The sequence below is a fragment of the Equus caballus genome, chromosome 4 (assembly GCF_041296265.1).
Source record: "Equus caballus isolate H_3958 breed thoroughbred chromosome 4, TB-T2T, whole genome shotgun sequence".
NCBI lineage: Eukaryota > Metazoa > Chordata > Mammalia > Perissodactyla > Equidae > Equus > Equus caballus.
In genome coordinates, this window is record NC_091687.1 from 59,131,892 (window position 1) to 59,153,424 (window position 21,533).

Consider the following 21,533-nt stretch of genomic DNA (forward strand, 5'->3'; position numbering starts at 1 on the left):
AAATAAGGTTTGTTTCTTAATAATCTACCTGTTTACACAACAAATAAAAGCTATTTAACATTTCCACGCAAACACACGCATGCACGACAGATTTGTGAGCATAGCCATCTGAGCTGTTTAAAAAGTACAAACACTGAGAGTGGGAAACATGTCCAGTCTTTACTGGCCTTTCAAAGCAGTTAACTTCCAGGTGAAGTTAAAGATGAAGGAAGACTTTTAAAAATCCTTTCCTTCAACATTTAAAAATAACTAACCTCCTTCCCCCTCCCCAAAGTCTCAAACTTTTCTTTTGATATTTAAAAACACATGTTCACAACCATATCACCCAAAAACTTCACAAACAAACAAATAAATAAGTAAATAACTCGTGTGTACAAGGGGTGATGGAAGGTTCTGCTGATAAGAACTGGAAAGCACCTGCTGGCTCTAAGCTGATAATAGACCACACGGGGACCAGGTTTTACATTAAGATTTTTCCCAATTAGCATTTAATGTCACACTACTTGAGGGCAACTAAGCCTGACTGTGTCCCTTTGACTGCATCCCGCTCAACCATAAAGAAAGCCAAGGCACATATCTTACCTCAAACTGTGGGTAAGGAGGAGTCATAGCTGAAGGGGGCCCTGAGGTGGGAGGCGGCATCCCTGAAGTGGGTGGGAACAGACCCAAGGCATTCAGATTTAACCCAGGAATTAAATGCGCTTGAAGCTGCAATGGCAAAAAGGTCCCTTCATTTTACAGTTAAGCAATCAAGTGTAAATAAGCATTTATAAAGTGACAATACTCAGATTGTAACCTCTTGTCTAGTGAAGAAAAAATCATAACTCAAATTTTAGTACAAAGTAGAGTTCCATGTGATTATACCTGAGTATACAGTTTCTGTTTATATTTCTTAGTATTTTAAAATCCATGTGCTCGTCTGCTTCTCCTTTATCGGAAGCTACCCTAGGTTTCTCAGAGCAGAGAACACAGCCTTTCTTTCCTTTTGGACCAGCTCACAGTGCTTAGATAAATATGTATGCTATGCTGTGGGCACACAGTAAACACAGACTGAAAATCTTGCATTAGTTGAAGAAGTAAGCAAACAAGATTTGTTCACTGAAAAGCAAACCGGATATACAGAACCAGCTACCAAGAGATCTTTACTCCTTGGATAAAAGTTGGCAGTCGTGGGTCCAAAGGGCTTAAACAAAGTCAAGCCCCTTGGAAATCAGGTCCCATTTCCATGTAATTATCGCAACTAAACATATCTTTGGAGTGGATCCAGGAGCCAGATAGGGGATTCTGTTTTGGTTTAATTTTATAAAGGTCGAGGAAGTAAGGTGGAGATCGGAGAGCTAAAGACTTGAGCATACTTGAGAATCATTTTAAAAGGCCTGTGGGGTTGGGTTTACTCCCGGTCTACTCTGAAACATTTGGCTGAGCAGTGATAATGTGAAGGGAGGCTGGCAGTCATGTAGGGTAAAACGATTAGCATTCTAGGCCCTTCTCACAGGTAATATCTTAACACTTCCCTTCTCTTACGTGTAATATTTCAGATGTTAGGCCCAATTCAGGAATTTTTCCTTTCAATCATTTACTTGAAAACTCAAGATGGACTTTTGAAATGTTACATTTTCAGCACCATTCCATCCATTAAGGAATGTCAGCAACCCACTTTAATCACCTTAGTTGCAGTTCACAGATTGTCATTGAAATCCTTTTATCTCCAAGGTTTATGAGTAACCATTAAGTTTTAATTTTGTATTTATAACAGCTTTCATAGGCACTGTATCTATTGTAATTCTAGTAGGCATGCAATGTAGGCAGTAGTCCCATTTTACAGATGAGGAAACTGATGCTCAGAGAGACCAAATAACTTATCCAAGTACACAGAGCTGCAACTAATCATTGGTTGCGCTGAGATTCAAACCCAGTTCACATACCTCTAAAGCCCACATTTCTACTATACTAATCCTCCTCAAATAAACAGAGAGATTAACCTTTTTTAGTTAGGTATTAGCCTAATGTCAGAGATAAGGAAGCTAAGGCTCAAAGAGTAAAAAATTTGCTGAAATCACAGAGATAATCAAGCCTAATGTCAGAGCCTGTGTCTTCCCACCTACCCCAGGGCACTTACATGGTGCCAAAAATCACCATAGTTAGAAACTATGTTGAATGATGACACCATTAAAGAAATGAATATTAATGCAATTAAAAACATCTTTTTAAACTGTTCATCAAAATAAAAACATGCTTTCGTATTAAAACTAACATTCATAGAAGCAATATCGTTTTCATAAGACTCCCTGATTTTCTTCATTATCTCTTCCTCAGCTTTGGCACATGTTTCAACATTGCCTTTGATTGTAATGGTGCGCTCCGGATTATACAGCGTCAATTCCTGCAATCTGCAGATTGAAAAAGAGGGGAAAGAAAAAGAATGGAAATTATAGGAGGAAGACAGTTAATAGTAGTTCAGCCACAGATGGCAATTAAAACCCAACTGTGGAGGCTGACAATATGTAAAAGCGGGTGGTTAGACATGATGAAAAATGAGTAAGCCCCAAAAGACATGAATCCAAGAATTGTAAAGCTGCAGAAGAAAATACATCCCCTCCCACCTTCCAATAAAAATTACTGGGTGCGCATAGTTTAATTAAGTCCATGTTTTAAACGTAGAATACTTCTTTACCACTTAAGGTTCAACCATTTTCACAATTTAACAATGAAATGTAAAGAAAATGGTCAGAAGAACGCACAGTTTTAGTGGAAACCAAGAACCAGATGTACATAACTTTAATAAGTATGTTCCTAGTCCGCAGTGACCAATTCTAGGCATAATTGGCATTCTCATGCAATTGCATTTTCTGGGTCACCAAGCAAGGATATATTCCAAAAAGGCAAACCAGAATTCATGTGTCTAAACTTACATTTTGCCAGTAATTTTAGAATTCGGATCAAAGTAGGCTGGAGGAAGTAATATAAATCAACCCATCTTAACTAAATAAAAAATTGGACCTTTGATGACCATTTAGACAACCAAAAGTTAGAATACAACAGCAATATTCAGAAACTCCCTGCTCGACCCAGGTCCTGCTGAAGCTTCAAAATCTGCTCACGTGACGTCTGAGACCACCCAAGCCTGAGCCAGTCAACACCCCTGAGAGGGAAAGCAATGGGAGATACTCACCATGGAAAATGAAGCTAAGTACACAGACTGAAGGATAGGGAATATTGGTACAGCTCTCCTTTATACCCCGAGAGTTAAAATTCTCATTTTCACTACTAGCAGAGTGTCTTAAGCTAATCTTGAGCCAGATGAATGAGGTATTATTCCTTAATTTTTTCTCAAACTTGTTAAAAATGTATACATCCACACAATGAACACCATGTGTCTTAGACTACTTAAAGAAAAAGTGGGGGCCGGCCTGGTTGCTTAGTGGTTAAGTTCATATGCTCCACTTCGGCAGCCAGGGGTTTGCAGGTTCAGATGCTGGGTGCAGACCTACAGATCACTCATCAAACCATGCTGTGACGGTGTCCCATATACAAAATAGAGGAAGACTGGCATAGATGTTAGCTCAGGGCCAATCTTCCTCACCAAAAAAAAATAATAATAATAAAAAGTGGATTTCTCATCTTCAGTCTCAATCCACCTCTCCCCTGCCAAGCATTTTATATTAAAGCTTTCAAATAACTGCTTCTAGAACAGCTCTTAAGACTTTTTTCTCTTAAAACCCTCCCCTTCCTATACATAAAATTCGAGATAGAGTGGGAACATTTATTTATATTTACCACCTTGTGATTTTGTTCTTTCTTTACAACCAAGCAGGACTCTCCTACTTCCTTAACACCCCTTCCTCCTTTGACAACTGCTTGGTACATAGACATGTCGCCTCAGTCTTGCTCTACCATTCTTCTTTAGTTCATCAATCTCTTCCCACCTCATTTTTTTGAGTACTCTGATGGAAACTAAGGATAGTCACCCTCAGAAAGAGAAAAACATTTCCACGTAATTTCAGAGCATTCACAGACTCTAGATGTGGGGGCTAGCCTCCCAAGATGACTCCCTTCCCAGTGGGGTGTAGTCCCCTCCCACAATGAATAGAGCTGACTTGTGTGAACAATATTAGAAAATGATAGAGTGTGACTTCTGAGGCTATGTTACAAAAGGCACTGCCGCTTCCATCTTGCTCTTTCTGGGGCCCTTCACTCTGGGGGAAGACAGCTGCCGTGTTGTGAGGACGGCCAAGCAGCCCAACTGAGAGGCCCCTGTGGTGAGGAACAGGGACCTCACACCAACAGCCAGCATCAACTTGTCAGCGACATCAAGAGACCCTGAACCAGAATCATCCAGTTAAGCTGCTGCTGGATTCCTGACCCACAGAAACCAGGTAAGCAATAAATGTTCACTGTTGTCTTAAGCTGTCAAATGTTGGACTAATTTGTTACACAGCAATGGATAATAAACTGGATTATATACTCCAACTTCAGAAATAAATATCAGAAAACTTGACCAAGACTTCAGCCAGGAAATATGAATGTAGGGTATTTCGTGCTTCCTGCGTCTTCAGTGTGAACAGACGATGCTTTCAATATGGTTAGAAACAGATAGTAGACAGTGGACAGAGTTTGAGAAATGAAGTGTAAGTAAGGCAGCACAGGCCAGCTCCAACAGCTGTAAAATGGCAGAACTATGCTTAATATAGAACCTACAGCTTAAACACAGTGTGTGAAAATTTTCTAGTTCAAAAGAAAGCAAGGCAGCACTTACGGAGATATCGTGATTTTAGTGTCTGTGTCTTGCTCGATTTTTTTAAGGTTTCTTCCTTCCTTACCAATAAGACGGCCTACAAAGTTATTATGGGCTAAAATCTTCAGGGGAATCTCTTCTGTGCTGTAAATTTAAAAAAAAATGGTCATGAAATTGGAGTAAGTAAACCTACTCTTGGGTAAAAAGACAACATTCATTCATTAAACATTTACTTCCTACCTACCATATAGGAAACATTATGCTAGGTAGAGTTTAAAGCTTGCTGACCATTAGTCTACATTCTAGCAATGCATGAATAGAGGGAGTGAAAAAACGTTAATAAGATTTGGATAGAAGTTAATTTTTAAAAGAGTTTTCTTTTATTCATCTCAGGGAATTTCTTCCAATGATAGATTCTGTTAAGCTCTTTGAAAACACCTCTTACTCAATCCGTATTCCTAAACTCCCAATAGCAGAACACAGTACAAATGCAAAACAGTATGATTTCTGCATAAATTTTAAATCACATACCTGGAGATAAGGTGCACAATTTAGAGAAGGAAACAAAAGAAACTCAGTCGTGGTTACACTTCAGGGGAAGAGTGTAAGAGCAGAAGGGGGCCTGCACTTTGCACCTTTCTGAATTTCCAAGTCATACACATATCACTGTTTAAAAATGTCATCGTGGTTATCTGGATGGTGGGCTTTTCTTTATTTTTCTCTATACTAAAAAAGAACTACAATCTTAAAGCACCATATAACACCTTGTAACTAAAGTATATTTAGTATGTTTTCAAGGTGCCCACAGACTAAGTGCTGGTGATGAGGTCCCCAGGCGAACTCCAGCACCTCACTCCAGATTCCCCTTTTAGTGCAACACTGTGCCATCTGCTAAAAGTAGATCATCCTGGAACATCCACCTGGGACATCCCAATAAATCCCCAGTTTACCTGAGCACAAGATTAGGGACTTCCCCACCTCTGTAGTCCCTGCTGCTGCAGGATGGGGCTGGGCAGACAAGAACAGCCCCAAGGAGCTCAGAGCAAAGGAGTGAGGATTTGGGGCCCCCACCTAGGGTAAATGCCAGGGATACTTTTTGGACCTTAGGTGGTCTTCCTATGTCCCCCACTTGCTTTCTTCTACAGCTGGACTTTCCCCATTACCGCCACTCACCTCATATCCAAACATGAATGAAAATAAAATATTTAAGAGACTTATGCTTTACAATTGAATCAACAGTGCCAATCACTGTAGCTCATTGGGACAGCAATTCCCTGTGTTTATTGGCAATTCCCGAGAATTATGTCATAGAAATCCAAACGAAACAGCATGAATATCAACCTCTTCATAAGTTAATCCTCTTTACTTACAATTTTATATCTTGAGCTTCCTTATGCATAATCTCCAGAATAGACTTACAAGCCGCAGAGGTGCCTTCAGGGGTAGAGAGGATAGTAATCGACTTCTCAGCAGCACCTGCATTTTCTTTACGATGGACATCGATTCTTACGGTGGCCACAGGGAGAGAGAAAAATGAGAGCTGTAAGCATGTAGTCACAGTAGAGTCTGTAATTAGCAACTTCTAAGTCATAGGACTCTGGGCAGAATTGGATGACTCACTTCCCTCAAGAGCATAAACTCTTGCAAAGTTGTCAACATGGATGCCTTAGAGACAGATTTTAATTCCAGGAACACTGCCCTCTCTTTCCTGAATCTAACCAAGCGGGAACATCTTTTCATTCTGCCTAAGCCGTATGTGCTTAAAGCTTCCTTTTAGATGCCACAGAACAAACATCTCACATCAAAGAGCCTGGGGTTCAGACAAAAGGCTTTCTTTTGCTCTAAAACAAATAGGAACTGGAATGCATGCGAAGAGAGCTGGAGTTGGAATCCCATAAATTAGGTCGAACTTCTTATTCTACACAGTATTTCTCACACTATTCATCGTAAGAGAAGACTTTGCTCATGTTTCCTCTCACAAGGCTCTTTCTACATTTTGCCTCCTAGATAGAGGAAAGTCCGCAACAAAAAGTGATAGAAATGGAACCCAAAGAGAAGGCAATTCTACATCAAAGAAAAGTAAATGGCCAATAAACACAAAATGACATTCAACCCTCACTAGTAATTATATACACATTAATGAAAACAAGTATTTTCTTCCAGACCTGCAAATATATATATATATACGTGTGTGTGTGTGTGTGTATATATATATATACATATACACGTATATATATATTTTTGGGGGGTGGGAGGGTGAGGAAGACTTGCCCTGAGCCAACATCTGTGCCAATCTTCCTCTATTTTGTATGTGGGTCACCACCACAGCATGGCTTGATGAGCGGTATGTAGGTCTGTGCCCAGGATCTAAACCCACAAACCCTGGGCAGCCAAAGCAGAGTGTACAAACTTAACTACTATGCCATCAGGCCAGCCCTCAGATCTGCAAATATTTTGATAGACAAAATTAAGCATTGGCAAGAGGATGTGTAATTGGGCACACCCACACTCCTGATAGGAGTATGGAACAAACAGGCAGGACCTACCAAAGCTAAAATGCTTATCACGTTTTGACTCAAGAACTCTATTTCTCATAATATCTCCCATGGAAGCAGTCTCATATGGGGGCAAAGAGTGGCGTTTGTCTCACTGTTGGCATGATTGACATTTTGGGCCAGATTAATTCTTTGTTGTGGAGGCTGTGCTGTAGATTGTAGGGTGTTTTGCAATATCCCTTGGCTCTACCCACCAAATGCCAGTAGCACTTCCCTCATCTAGTTGTGACAATCAAAAACATCTCCAGGGGCCAGCCCCATGGCCAAGTGGTTAAGTTTTGCCCTCTGCTTTGGCGGCCCAGGGTTTCACCAGTTTGGATCCTGGGTGCAGACATGGCACCACTCATCAGGCCATGCTGAGGCGGCGTCCCACATAGCACAACCAGAGGCACTCACAACTAGAATACACAACTATGTGCTGGGGGGCTTCGGGGAGAAAAAGGAAGGGGAAAAAAAAAGAAGATTGGCAACAGATGTTAGCTCAGGTGCCAATCCTTAAAAACAAAACAAACATCTCCAGACATTGCCAAATGGCGCTTGGGGTGAAGGGGAGTCACCCCTGGTTGGAAATCACCGGCATAGGAATGTTCACTGTAGCACTACTTGTAGTAGATAGAAAATTGGAATTATCTTTAAAATGGCCATCAGGAAGAGATGGTTAAATAACAGTATGTCTGTATCATGCAGCTGTTGAAAAACGTGGTAAAATTACAGGTACCAGCACAGTAAGAGGTTCTTGAAAAATGCAACACACACCATGATGAGATCTCTCCTTTAAAGCTACACATGTGAGTAGATACAAGGAACCAGTTCTATAAAGATACATCTTCGACTTAACAATGGCTGCGTCAGGGGGTGTGATGAAGGGTAATGCTTTTTTGTGTTTTTAGTTTGCATACTTGTACGTTTTTTAATTAAATGCAAAATAAGTCTGCTGTTGTTTAAAAGGTACAAGAAAGGGGGCCCAGCCCCATGGCCAAGCGGTTAGAGTTCTGTGCGCTCTGCTTCAGGGGACCTGGTTCACAGGCTCGGATCCCAGGCATGGACCTATTCTACTCACCTGCCGCACTGTGGAGGTGTCCCACATACAAAAAAATAGAGGAGGATTGGCACAGATGTTAGCTCAGGGTGCATCTTCCTCAGGAAAAAAAAAAGTACAAGAAAGGAAATCAACTATCCATAAAAGTGTGTTCAGGGAAAATTAGATACTTGTGAGTCCCTTTGGTCACTCCTACACTAAATGATAAAGAGCTATATAACTCATGGCCACGAGAACGCCTACTTCATGCTAGTAACTTCAAGGTTTGGATTTCCTTTTCTCAAATGTTTGGTTGAAAACTGAAGCTCTATCTCAGAAGTAAAACCTATAACTAAAAATAAGGGCAATGTAGAAATGAAATAAATAATAAACAACAGTCTTTTAAATTACAGATCCAATCTGGAACCATCTTTCCATCCACTGTTTCAGTCCCCAATCACGGTAAGTATTGCTTATCTTCCAGCAGGTAACATGTTAAACTCCCTCCTTCTGGCTTATTTCTACTGATTCAGTGTGTTAAGGATTACTAAACTCAACTCTCTGAGAAAAGAGAATATTGCCTTGCAGATTAGGGTAACCCTCTGAGGCTATTCCAGAAACAGAGGATCAGGTAATGACTAGTTTCAATGGCAAGAGTTAATTAAATCCACTGGCAGCGCTTGGCAAATGAATCATTGGCTATAACAAAAATTGCTTCCCTTCCCTCTCCATCCTCCATCTTCCTGCCTTAGAACAAACAGTTCAATTTAAGTCACAGCAGCTCTCTCCTCTGACGAGGAAATGAGTAGTGTCAAAAGTAACAGCTCTAACCTGCCACACAACAAGGAAGGAAAACCTTTTAATAATTAGTTTCTGCAGGTAACAGTAGATCAGGGGAAGCAAAAAGCTCTTAAATTTTAAGATTAAAACCAGGCAAATTTAAGATTAAAACTGCCATCTATGCTACAGTTCCATTATCATTCCCACCCTCTACATTATGAGGTCAAGGCCATTAACTTTGCACAAAGGTAACGGCACCCAACATCTCCTGCTTCAGAACAGGGGAAGGCAGATCAGACATCCCTCTGTAGGGCAGTGGGCACACAACCACGGCCAGACACAGTTCTTTTTGGTTGTGCTAGTTTAACACAGGCATGGTGCCTATGACGAATATGGATCCTCTTAGGCCTGTTGGAACAAACACAGACAGTATACACAGTACCATAGTTGTACTGTCAAAAAAGGACTCTGCTTAATTCCTTGCATCACATAAAATGAAATAATTTTCCTTACTAAATTTAAAAAGCAAAATAATTCAGTCATCTCTGTAGCGGGCCCAAGGCCACTTCCCTACCCTTTGGTGTAGAATGACACAAGAGAGGTTTGAACACAGCCTCTTCTCCCAGCACACTCACAGTTCTTCAGGAGATATGGCAGCAGCTGTCCCAGAGATGTGCCTGGTAGCATTTTACACATCTAGGGGCGGGGAGCGAGTTCATCACCAAGCTTCTTTGGGTCAAAATCTCCACGTACAGCATAACAGGATGGATAACAGAGAAAAACAACTAATATATAATGCATTGGAGCTTCTAGATTGAGAAAGCATCTTAGATGTATTTTAAGGGCATCAAACGTAATTTACATATAGTCATCTCACTCATTTGACAAATATAGAGCCTTCTACATATCAGGCAATGTGCTCAGCACTGGGGCTACAGTGGTAAATAAAAACAAATAGCTCCTGCTTTCTACTCCTGCAAAGTTAGCTCCAATGTTTGACAGAGACTCCTTCAATCTCTTAAAATCTGCAAATTAAAACTATCAAACAACATCCTGAAGAAAAAGCCATTCTAACCACGTGGCTTAATCACGAGATAAATTTGGACCGTAAGCTGAATGATTCCTCACTAAAGTAAAGCAAGACTGAAAGACTGTATTGGATCCAGAAAATTACTTCCCAAAACACTGAAGGCAGGTATCACTGGGGGTGGGTGGGGATAGGGGGAGCAGAGAACAACCTAGAAGCTGCCATTTTGTTTGCCAGGGCCTCCCCCATCAGAAGTGGATTAGGTAACAGTTGTTTTCCATTCATGTGTGAAAATTTGAGGTTCCCTTTGAGATTAAGGTTTAGCTCCAGATTTACATAAAATGAACACTAAGATATCAAGTCACAAAGTTCTCCCAGATTCCCAAGTACTGTATAAGAAGGGGTCATAACCAGGTTCAGAGGGACACCAAGTACCAAAACAAACACTCTGTTATTAAGATTCAAAGGGGGAAGCATTAATGCCCACCACACACGCGGGATACTCACTTAGACTGGGTCTGCTTGGTGATGTTCCGAATGGTAGCACCTTCTTTTCCTATAATGGCTCCAACAAATTGGGTGGGAACTAACAGGCGGAGAGGCAAGTCACACGGTTTCTGCTTAGATGCTGATCCTGGAGACCCCTGCCTCGATGAGCCCCTGTGCCCAAACCCACGGCGACCTCGGGGCTGCTGCAAGGGGTTCTGCTGGGCAGCCATTTCATCAGGGATGTAGGCCACTTTCAACACGAAGTTCTCCAACTGGAATCCATTCAGTTTGTCTAAAGCTCTGAAAGTTGACAAGGGGCAGGTGGTGGGCAGAGAAATCAAGCTATATAATTAACATTTCAGCAAAGCAATACCCATCTCTTCCACTCTGATTGATTGGCTCTAAAACTTCTGAATAAAGCCACTGAACAAGTAGTAAACCCAGAACACACATAACACCCCCCTACACACATACACACTTTTCCTTTGAGTACACCCAGGAAAGAAAACACCAACAAGTTTCCAAAGGGAACATACTTGCAATCTACCAATGAAGAATAGAAAGTAATAAAAAAGGCATTTTGTCAAACTCTTGATCTATTACCCACGAGGTTAGCAAAGCTTAGAAGTGCCCAACAGCGAGAGAACTGAGTGGGCAGTCCTTCTCCTGGCTAGTCTTTCCAAATCAGGATGGAAAAGAAACACACACCTCCCTCGCTTCACTCTCTTAAAAATTACAAATATTTAAAACATTTTAAGAATGGAAGGACAAATATCTTTAAATCACTCACAGGAGATTGATAGAATTTAATACTCAGGATAATCAATCACTTAATAAACTCTCAGTACCTATTATGAGCCAGTCCCTGAGAAAACAGTAGTCCCTGACAATGTGGAGTTTATTATCTGATTTGGGGCAGAGAGGCCGGGATGGTGGAGAATCAAAAAAGCAAATGAAGCTGTTTTCTACCTTATCTATCCATCTATCCATCCATGCATCCATGTGTCCATTCATCCATGCATCTCTCTGTTTTGAATGGATGGAGCTTTACTGTTTACGTTTTGAAACTTATTATGGAAAAGTACCCAAATCCTAAGTATTTATCTCAATGAATACTTCTATTGTATTTCTATATCTATATTCTATTTCACAAGGTGAAAATTCTAGATCCAGAACTAGGACATACCAGTGCCTCCTTCCAGTATATGCCCCTCCCTAGACTTCTAACACCATAGATTAATTTGGCCTGTTCTAAAATTCTATATAAATAAGTATATGTGAACACATGTTATGTACTCTCTCATGTCTGGCACCTTTGACTTATGTTTATAAGATTCATCCAAATCACTGTGTTCTACCTTACCTACATATTTTAAAAGTGGAGAGTTCAATAAAAAAATTGATAGAAGATAGGGCCGAGATTTCAAAAGCACGCATAAACACACTTGTAATAATACACACCCCCTCGTACACAACAAAATTAACAACTTTCCCTAGGATTACTCAGATTCTTTGCTCAGATTCTGTTCCAATGGGCCCTGCATTCGGCTCAGGCAGAGAAAGTAAAACAGGCATGAAATGGTCTCTCTCTAGTTGCTCAGAGTGGTCATTTCTGGTTCACACACTGCTTTCCTTATTTGGAGAGCTTTCAGTGTTTTAACTTAAATGGAAGAGGGGAAAAAAAAGGAATGGTCCTACCACCAAAAAAGGCACCAAAAGCATGGAATTGGAAGGCAGGCCCAGGCAACCAGACAAGGCATGTTGACGTTCTCAGGATGCGGAATTCTGCCCTCTTTTCCCACTTCAAGCCCCCGTTACATGGCTGTCCTACAGCCCCTAATACACAATGAACTCTGACTATAAAAGATCCCAGTCATACAGAAAAATGACAAGAAATTTCTCTGTCACCATCACCAACTCTCTAAGACCTTTCCCAGAGTTACTGCTAACTGTGATAACTTCTGCAAATGGACCAGTCCTTGCCATGTTTACACATGTGCGTACGTGTTCAGCACCTTCTTTAAAAGCATAACTGGGATCACAATGTACAAAGTTTTATGGCTTACTTTTTTCAAATACAATATATCTTGGGATATTTCCACATGATTTCTATGTCAGAGGGCATTCTTTTCATAAGCTTCACAGGGTGGGAACAGGCATACAGCGTAACTTATTTACCAAGGCCCTGATAACAGATCCTTAAGTTAACACATTGTTCCTTGCTTTTTCCCTCTCCCTTTTTTTCCTAAGTGAAATGTGGAGGAAGGGCCCTAAAATATTTTGGTTATTTCTAAAGGAAGACAACAGCTGAGAAATTTTATTAGTATTTATGATGTATATTTATTACAGAAAGTTGGAATTGCAGAAGTGTCAACCAATTAGATATTCATTCAAAGCAACTTTAAATCTTTTCAAAGCCCAGGAGAAACAAATCATTAAAGGTTCTTCCAAAAACATAAGCAGGGGCCGGTCCCGTGGCAGAGTGGTTAAGTTCACCCCCTCCAGTTCGGTGGCCCAGGGTATCGCTGGTTCAGATCCTGGTCGCAGACATGGCACCGCTCATCAGGCCACACTGAGGCAGCGTCCGACACAGCACAACCAGCAGGACCACAACTAAAATATACAACTATGTACTGGGGGCTTTGGGGAGAAGAAGAGGAAGGAAAAAAAAAAAAAAGACTGGCAACAGACGTTAGCTTAGGTGCCAATCTTTAAAAAACAAAATAAAAGAAAATAAAAAATAAGGAAATATGAACCCCATGAAGGAATCAACTGTATCTATAACTACCAAACTTCATTGTGTTGCTTTAAAAAGTTTTTTCTTTAAGGGGAAAAGAAAAGATTCTCTCACTGGAGAGGTCAGGTTGCACGGTACTCCAGTACCCAGCGCATAATCTGGGCCCCAAAGGCTCCAAACTCGGGCTGCTGCTGTCAAAGCAGACGGCACACACTGTGTGTATCCCACTGTCTAACTGCCAGCCAAGCAGAGTTCCTGACCCCTCAAACCACAGTGCTCCAAACTTGGCCATAGCTGAGAAAGTACAGGAGTAACCTAACTGCAGACAATGGCTAAAGATCCTAAGTTTCAGAATTTTAAGTCAAATAGCTGAAAACCCTTTCTATGCACAAAATCTGATATTCAGCTGTATCATTTGGTGGTCTGCTGAATTCATGGGGAAAACATTATATTTTCACCAAACCTACTGTATATGAAAAACATATGATGAACAATTGTCATAATTATTCAAAACATATACATTCACTTCAACAAAATTCAAGGTTGTTTATCCAACATGCATTTTACTCAGGATTCTGTTTTCCATCATTATTTGACTCTGCTCTAACACTATTTTAAGAGTCATTTAGAAGATGGTGGGTAGTTTTTCTAGATGGTAGCTCTTAACTGTATTGATAAGAAGTTTATTGGGGTAGATGATAGTTTAGAGCTGTAAGAGCCTTGAGAGAGAGTAAGCAGTTTAACTCAAGAGGCAGAGAAAGAAGAAGAAATGAGACTCAGAGAAGTGGAACATATCCAGCGGTACACACATACAAATCTTAATGGTGAAAAAGAGAATGGAGTGGACACCGGAATTCTAGCCCAGCTGGAACAACAAGTAGCCATGCAACCTGGGAAAGGTCATTTTCTTGTTTGGCATTAGCTTCCTCAGCTACAAAACAAAGATTAGATTTATGGTCCCCTCCAACTCTAAAATCCTGTGTCTAAAATTTTCCTTTTTCTTATTCCTAGACCGCACTGCTGTATATCACAAAGGTCCTAACAAAATCAGGTTTGGCCATTCATTCTTAATTCAGTTTTATGCTTGTAGCAAGAATAAGAGGTTGAGACATACAATTCAGCAATAATTACCAAAGGCCTTGTAATACAACTGAAGGCTGCATCTTAAGAAAACAATTATGGACAAAGCCCAAATATTTACCTACAAAAGCCTTCATTACTAAACTGGTTCTAAAAGCAAAAAAAACTGCAAACAACCTAGATGCAGAGGACTAGATATGTAGAATGTGGTCGGGAGGAAACACTACGTAGAGATTACAAACAGCATAAATATCGTTAATGGAAAGACAACCTGCAAAACTCTGCAGAATGATCTTTGTAATTTTAAAAGTTATGATGCACAGGATGAAGTCTACAAAACTGGATGGCAAACTGAACAGTGGTTGTCTCTGAATGGCAACACAGCAAGAAAGTCCTTTGTCTCACTGCTTTATCTGTGATTTCTTTTTCCAGAATAAATCATCTATTTACATAATTTTTAAAGTTGACATTATAATCATCTCTTTGCATTAATTTTAAAGTTTAAGAGTGAACTTCCTCCCTTTAGCCAAATTGTTTCCAACACTTCTAACCATAACTGTGTGTACTTGATACGGGTCTTCAAACTGATATAAAAGGATCTGCAATTATGGCTTCAAAATATAAACAGGGGCCGACCTGGTGGCACAGTGGTTAAGTTCATGCACTCAGCTTCGACAGCCCAGGGTTTGCCAGTTCAGATCCTGGGCGCAGACCTACACACAGCTCATCAAGCCAAGCTGTGGCGATGTCCCACATAGAAGAAGTGGAAGGACTTATAACTAGGATATACAACTATGTACTAGGGCTTCGGGGAGAAAAAAAAATATTTAAATAAACTATTATTCCTATTCTCTAACAAAAAACAAACATCAGAAATAAGAATCCTAAAGAAAGGGCCAGGCTCGCAGCCGGGCGGTTAAGTTTGCATGCTCCGCTTTGGTGTCCCAGGGTTTCACTGGTTTGGATCTTGGGCGCAGACATGGCACCGCCTTTCAGGCCACGCTGAGGCGGTGTCCCACATAGCACAACCAGAGGCGCTCACAACTAGAATATACAACTATGTCCTGGGGGGCTTTGGGGAAAAGAAGAAGGGAAAAAAAAAAAGAAGAACCCTAAAGAAGAAAAGTGTAAGAACTGAATGCCTACAAATTCTAAAGGGTTATTTCTTTGTCATACATTACAAATCTTCCAGTGAGTAATGTCTATGCCGGACAGTGTTATCTGACCATCCCCAGAAGGAAATAGGTATCGTGGAGACCCAAGCCTCTCTTGCTCCAAGGAACGTAATACGTACTCTTGTTTTCAATGATTTTTTTAAGTTTTCATTATTTTTTACTCATTTTATTATTATTTTAACAGATTAATAGTTTGAGACTTAAGGTTGACACAAATGTATTTCCTAGTAATATATTTACTGTGAACCTTTGATTTTTCTTAGCCACAAGGTGGCAGAAATTTCCACATTAAATTCTGAGAGACAGAGCCTTATTGAGGAATCAATCCTCTTAAAAATGGCATTCATAGAGGTTTAAGTAACAAAAAGAGGCAGCCACAGACACTTTTAAACTAGCTCCCTACCTCCTGAGCATCAGTGTCCAGTCATTATCTGAAATGAAATGTCCTGAACAAGAACAGGTTATCATCAACAGCAACGAAAAATGCACAAGAGCTGCTGACTGTGGAGCTCTTCCTACCATTTAGGTATTATGGTAAGTGTTTTAGGGGCATTATGTTAGTTTCTCTCAACAGCCTCATGAACTAAGGACTATAATTATCCCCATTTTACAGATGGGGGTAAACTAAGACAGATTAACTTAACCAGAGTCACAGCTAAAAAAGTGGTGGCATAGAGAGTCTATTCCATGGAAGTGGACTCGGGAATGTATCCTCTTAACCTCCCAGTTCCACTCACACCTGCACAAGCACACCGCAGTACACAGACTCCCACGTAACAGATGCTAAGGAAAGAAAAGAAGTCAACTGAGAGTATCAACTCAGCCTCATTACCTGAAGATGTGAGCTCTGGGTGGCCTGCCAAGGAAACGGTGTGAAGAAATCACACAAGGTCAGTTTAGGCAGCAGACAGTCATGTGGAGCCCACAGAGCAGGCTTGTAGGGCTCAGTGGAGCGAGTCCTGGAGGGATCAGCCTTCCCCAGCTCAAGTCATTTCGAGCTGCTCTAAAAGCAGCTTAGAACCAGTGGGCTCAACAAGAGTTACTATATACAGGGTGCCTATGTGCCAGGCCATTCGATATCACTATTTTCTATAAATATGTGCATAATATATTTGTTTCCCAAAGCTCAGAGAGCTCAAGGTTACAGTCAGAGCTGCTTGACCCCAGAGTCCACACTTTCTCCACCACATCCAAATAAAATTAATTCACCTCACAGAATGAGAGTGTACTCACCACCCCTTTTTTAAAAGACTTTCTAGAGGACTTTAATAGACAATTTTCATAACATTATACCACAAAACTTTTCCATTCTCTAAATCTATTAACTTTCTCTCAATAACCAATTGTTTTGTAATCCTCTTTGATCTTTAGAAATTCTTGAGGGGAAGAAAAATCAATATTCTTATAAGGAAACGCAACTTGGGTAGGAATTCAAATCAGGTGACTCCTCGCCAAATACTCTCTTTCACCACCAGGAGGCGCCATGCTTGAGGATGGGGACTTTGCCTTTATTCATTGGCAACTTTTGGTCAATAATTGGTACTCAATAAATGTGAACTGACTGACTATTAGATAAGGGATATGATGACTATTTCCCTCATGGAAACGTCCATTTTTTTTGTTTAAATTATCTAATTACCTAAATTATAAATTCCTAACAGTCTTCCTCCTCTGTGGGATCAATAGGACCCTGCCAATATCTAACAACCACTAAAAAGTACTTTTGGAACTAAAATGTCCCCACATTCAGCTTGCTGTCACATTAGGATTATTTTCCGCAGTAATTCTGCCCTGAATAGCAGTCTCCCCTTCCCGGGCCTGTACTCTTAATACTTTGGAATTTTTTTTAAAAGCAGAGGTGGGGCCAGGGGGGCGGGGGGAGCTACTGTCAACCTGTCCCTACTCAAGTTCAGCTTCTCTCTCTTCAAAGCTATGTAGGTTATGTCTCCAACATACGTGCTCCCACATGACCAAACAAATGTGAAATTAAGCATCTTCCCCCTTTACCTAGCTTGCCTCACATAAGTTTTCAAATAAGACAACTAGGACAGGCGTCTGACGTCTCCAAACATCCTCAGGTTTATCAAGTTAACCGGTATTTTCCAGCTAACCGAGTTGGCTCCACCAACTACTCATTACAATCTTTGTAAAGACTGAAACGTGCAAGACAGAGTCTGCTCTCTCAGTGCCCTCACTTTCATCCCCAAATCTACTCGGGTATAAAACACAAAATTTTCCTGTTCTTCCTCTTGCACAACACAGCTGAAGAATAAAACTGGTAAAAAATCACTTTGTTTCACGACTCATATCCCAATTTCTATCACGTCCAAAAACATCACATAAACTTAAAAAAACTTTTTTAAACAAAAGGAGGATACAAACAGAAGGAAAAATAGACTATTTTTAAAAATATTACAAGTCTCATATTAAAACATTAAAAGTGAATCTCGTAAGTCTCACTTATGAGGAAAAAAATGAAATTACCATGATTAGATACCACTTTTCACCGACTAAACGGGCAAAACTTGATAAAGCCCTGTGTTAGGGAGAAGCGAACTCTCACACAGTGCTGACGGGAATGTAAATTAGCTCAAGTTCTATGAGGGGTAACTTCTCAATGTCTGATACAATTTTAAAAATGCACAAACAAATACATCAAATACAAATACATGTTGACTCAGCAAATGTACTAGTAGGAATTTATCCCATAGCTATTCGTACGCACGCAAACCGACACAGGCAAAGAGGGATTCAGTACAGCATTGTTCTCGACTGCAAGGACTGGAAACAACCTATAAATAGCCAACTTGGGACTAAATAAGTCCTTCCATATCCATACATTCAATTTCTATGCAACTACAAAAAATACGTTTATACGTACAAAACCCTCAAATATTATGGTATCAATTTGTGTAAAAAGGAAGAAAAATGCACACGTGTACTTGTCCTCCATATGGTTATCTCTGAGGAAGGGAACAAGGTAGTTAGGGAACAATACTGGGAGGAAGATTTACGCTATATCCATCTTTGGACTCTAAAATTTTGAACCATGAGAATATTACCAATTTTAAAAATAAACTTCCACTGCTGTTATGCAAATTTTCCTCCTCTTCCCAGCCCTATCTTTCCTTTCATGGTTCCTCAATGAGAGGCTACAGCCTTTGGTGACCCAGCTGAATTCCCCTCTTGGAGCTGGCTTCCCCTTTCCCCTTTAGGGCTCAGGGTCAGCCAGCATGGTCTCTCCTTTCACCTCTCCCACACAGGACAGACAGCCTCTGCCTGCCTGTACTGTAGCTGGACGTGGTTAAGACTTCCACCGTCTGCTGACGCTGAGCATTGTGCTGCTGGGCACTGTGCATGCCATTCCTCCATGTCTGTGTTCTGAGCAGATCCATCAAATGTAGCATTTGTGGGATCCTCATTTTCTCTCTCTAGAGCTCAGTCAGTTCATTAGATCATTTCCAAGCCTACAGAATTATCTTTTCCTAAAATGAAGTTTTGTCTGTCAATTGCACTGGAATATACTTTTTCCATCAATCTAAAAGCAAATTACATTGGTCCAATGTCTGCACACTCTTAAATGACAATAGTAATCATTAGGAAAATCAGTGAGCAAGGAAATTTAATACTTAACACTGTTGTTAGTTTTAACACACAATCAACTTACCAGCTTTGGATAAGATAGCAAAACTATATGTATCATATCAAGAAGGAAAAAAAGGCTTTATGTAATTTGACAAAGATATACAGAACCAGAGCTTTTTGCAATTAGGGTGTAATTCAGCATACTATATCACTCAATTATGGGCATTAAAAATATATTGCGAACGTAATAAAACTAATCAATGCAGATTCTTATTAGACATTCAAACTTAAAAAGAATTGTAGGGTCAAACTTTGCAAATTAGAGTTCATTTCTGCCATCCACCAGCCCCAAATATAAGTATTATACTTAACCTACATATTACATATAGATAAAAAGTTTCATACTGCTTACTGTCTAGCTTGGTCCTTACTGGAATAGGTCACGTTTACGACTGCAGTTTCCGAGTCAGTGTTCACTAGAAGAAAAGAGAAAAATGAAGAGAAAAAAGAGTTAGTTTTCTTTCTACTCCCTTCCTTTTACAAATTTGAAAGCAATTGAGGAGACATGTACCTTGCTCACAGCTTTCCACCACTCCATACTGGACTAGTAAACTATCCAGCACCTATCAGGAGGGGGAGAGAAAAATAAACTTTCAGTTTCCCAAGTTGTTAGCAAGGGCAGAAATATGTTTTAAAATCACAAAGTAACTGTGATGAAAAAGAGTCAAAAAAGTCAACTGGGGTTTTGGACTACAGAAGCGATGAAGGGCACCCTAGGGAGCACACGGTGGGCTTCTCTCTGCTCCCAATCCCGAGAGCCCAGATTTTATGCTCGTTTCCTATGCTAACCAAGAAGGAAAGCGGCTCAGGAAAAAGTATTCAAAATCACAAGCCCCTGGTTCCTGGGGCTGGAGGACAAAGCAGTTCTCATACAGACACCAACACATCATCATACTTCCTCCTTGTCTACCAATATCTTTAAGATATTATTTTTCAAAGAACATCCTTTTACAGCTACAACGGGTGTAGCAGAACAGACGACTCTCAAGGCAGGGTAACCAAAATGAAGAGCGAGCACAGCTGATCTTCTACCTGGAGCCTTGAGTTAAAGACTAACCTAAAAGGTGTATCAATGCATACTTGAACCGTCAAGAGTGTAAAAGGAAGTGAACTTTTCTAAATCTACACTGGGTTGGAAAATGTACAATTTGAAACTCTTTTCGCTGTCTTTCCTGTAGCTGCATTATTACATGGGGCATGTTATTCTTATGAGAGGCTGTTAAAACAGTAACTAAATTTTATTATAGTTTAAACTGCAGGTGTACGTTTCATCAGTATAAACCAAATTCAACTGTCCTTAGCCTCCAAGAACTGTAACAAGTTTTTCCGGAAAAGTAAAACAAAGTAAGTTTCCATTAATTTATAGTGAACCACTTACTCATCAATTTAATTGCAAAATTTGAAGGACAATCCCTTAAGAATGTTCTTTGGCCCCCAGAACACAGTAAATCATTAAGAAACACACTAAATAAATTTTTATAGTAATTTCCTACTAAACCTTAAGCAATTTCTTCTAAAGGAATGTTTATCTCATGTGGTACCTTTCAGGCTTCTGTTTTGTCTACTGATTCCAGTTTAAATCTATAGCAAATTTGTCTGGGGATGAGATTTTTATTTTGCTTTTTTTCCATTTTAAATAAGGTTAATACCTATTTGTGAATGGAACAGTTACATACTTTCATAGTAAAGTTTTGACGGTGAATTTCCTTTGAGTGGGGCCTACTTGTAGAAGCATACTAATCATTGCTAATTATAGCTACTGTTAAAAATCATAAAGCTTTTTGTTTTTGTTTTGCTGAGGAAGATTAGCCCTGAGCTAACATCTGTACCAGTTTTCCTCCACTTTATATGTGGGTTGCCAGCACAGCATGGCTGACAAGTGATGTAGGTCCACACCCAGGATCTGAATCCACGAACCCAGGCCACCGAAGCAGAGCACACCAGACTTAACCACTATGCCATGGGGCCAGCCCTCATAAAGCTTAACTTTTATTTTTAACTCAGAGCACTTAACTGACTACATAAAATTTCATTTGTCTGTCTCGGCCACTAGGATGTATGCTCCATGTGAACAGGAATTTTTTGTTTACTGTACCGTACCCAGCACCTACATATACAGGTACAAAGAGACTTTCAAATACTTCACGCGGGAAGTGAATACTTCTCAGGAGGAAATCCCAGGACAGCCTGTTAGGAACGGTACTCTTTATCACAGTGCTCAACTGTTTTAGAGGAGAATTTGCCATGCTTGTAATGTTGATCATAGACATATTTTATAAAGGCCAAAAAATA

The 21,533-nt window shown here is 40.2% G+C and overlaps 2 protein-coding genes across 14 annotated transcripts in view; one reads left to right on the forward strand and one right to left on the reverse strand.

Annotated features, from left to right (window-relative positions):
- Positions 1-21,533, forward strand: part of MALSU1 (mitochondrial assembly of ribosomal large subunit 1) — a 72,462-nt gene that overhangs the window by 31,527 nt on the left and 19,402 nt on the right. For 7 of the 12 annotated variants that reach the window (XR_011437868.1, XR_011437865.1, XR_011437866.1 and 4 more), the window contains 2 exons: positions 3,073-4,376; positions 8,722-8,770. The gene's annotated coding sequence lies outside the window, so the exon portion shown is untranslated. Of the gene's footprint in view, positions 1-2,316; positions 2,644-3,072; positions 4,377-8,721; positions 8,771-14,352; positions 14,393-21,533 lie in introns of those variants that run through there. The other 5 variants (XR_011437867.1, XR_011437874.1, XR_002807468.2 and 2 more) reach the window with 3 other exon arrangements.
- The window catches only part of IGF2BP3 (insulin like growth factor 2 mRNA binding protein 3), a 138,576-nt gene that overhangs the window by 22,419 nt on the left and 94,624 nt on the right, over positions 1-21,533 (reverse strand). For both annotated transcript variants that reach the window (XM_023639361.2, XM_070264700.1), the window contains exons 4-10: positions 19,753-19,804; positions 19,594-19,657; positions 10,623-10,904; positions 6,106-6,240; positions 4,757-4,879; positions 2,255-2,390; positions 583-708 (exon numbers count right to left, since the gene is read on the reverse strand). In XM_023639361.2, the coding sequence (XP_023495129.1) occupies positions 583-708; positions 2,255-2,390; positions 4,757-4,879; positions 6,106-6,240; positions 10,623-10,904; positions 19,594-19,657; positions 19,753-19,804 (918 nt within the window). The remainder of the gene's footprint in view (positions 1-582; positions 709-2,254; positions 2,391-4,756; positions 4,880-6,105; positions 6,241-10,622; positions 10,905-19,593; positions 19,658-19,752; positions 19,805-21,533) is intronic.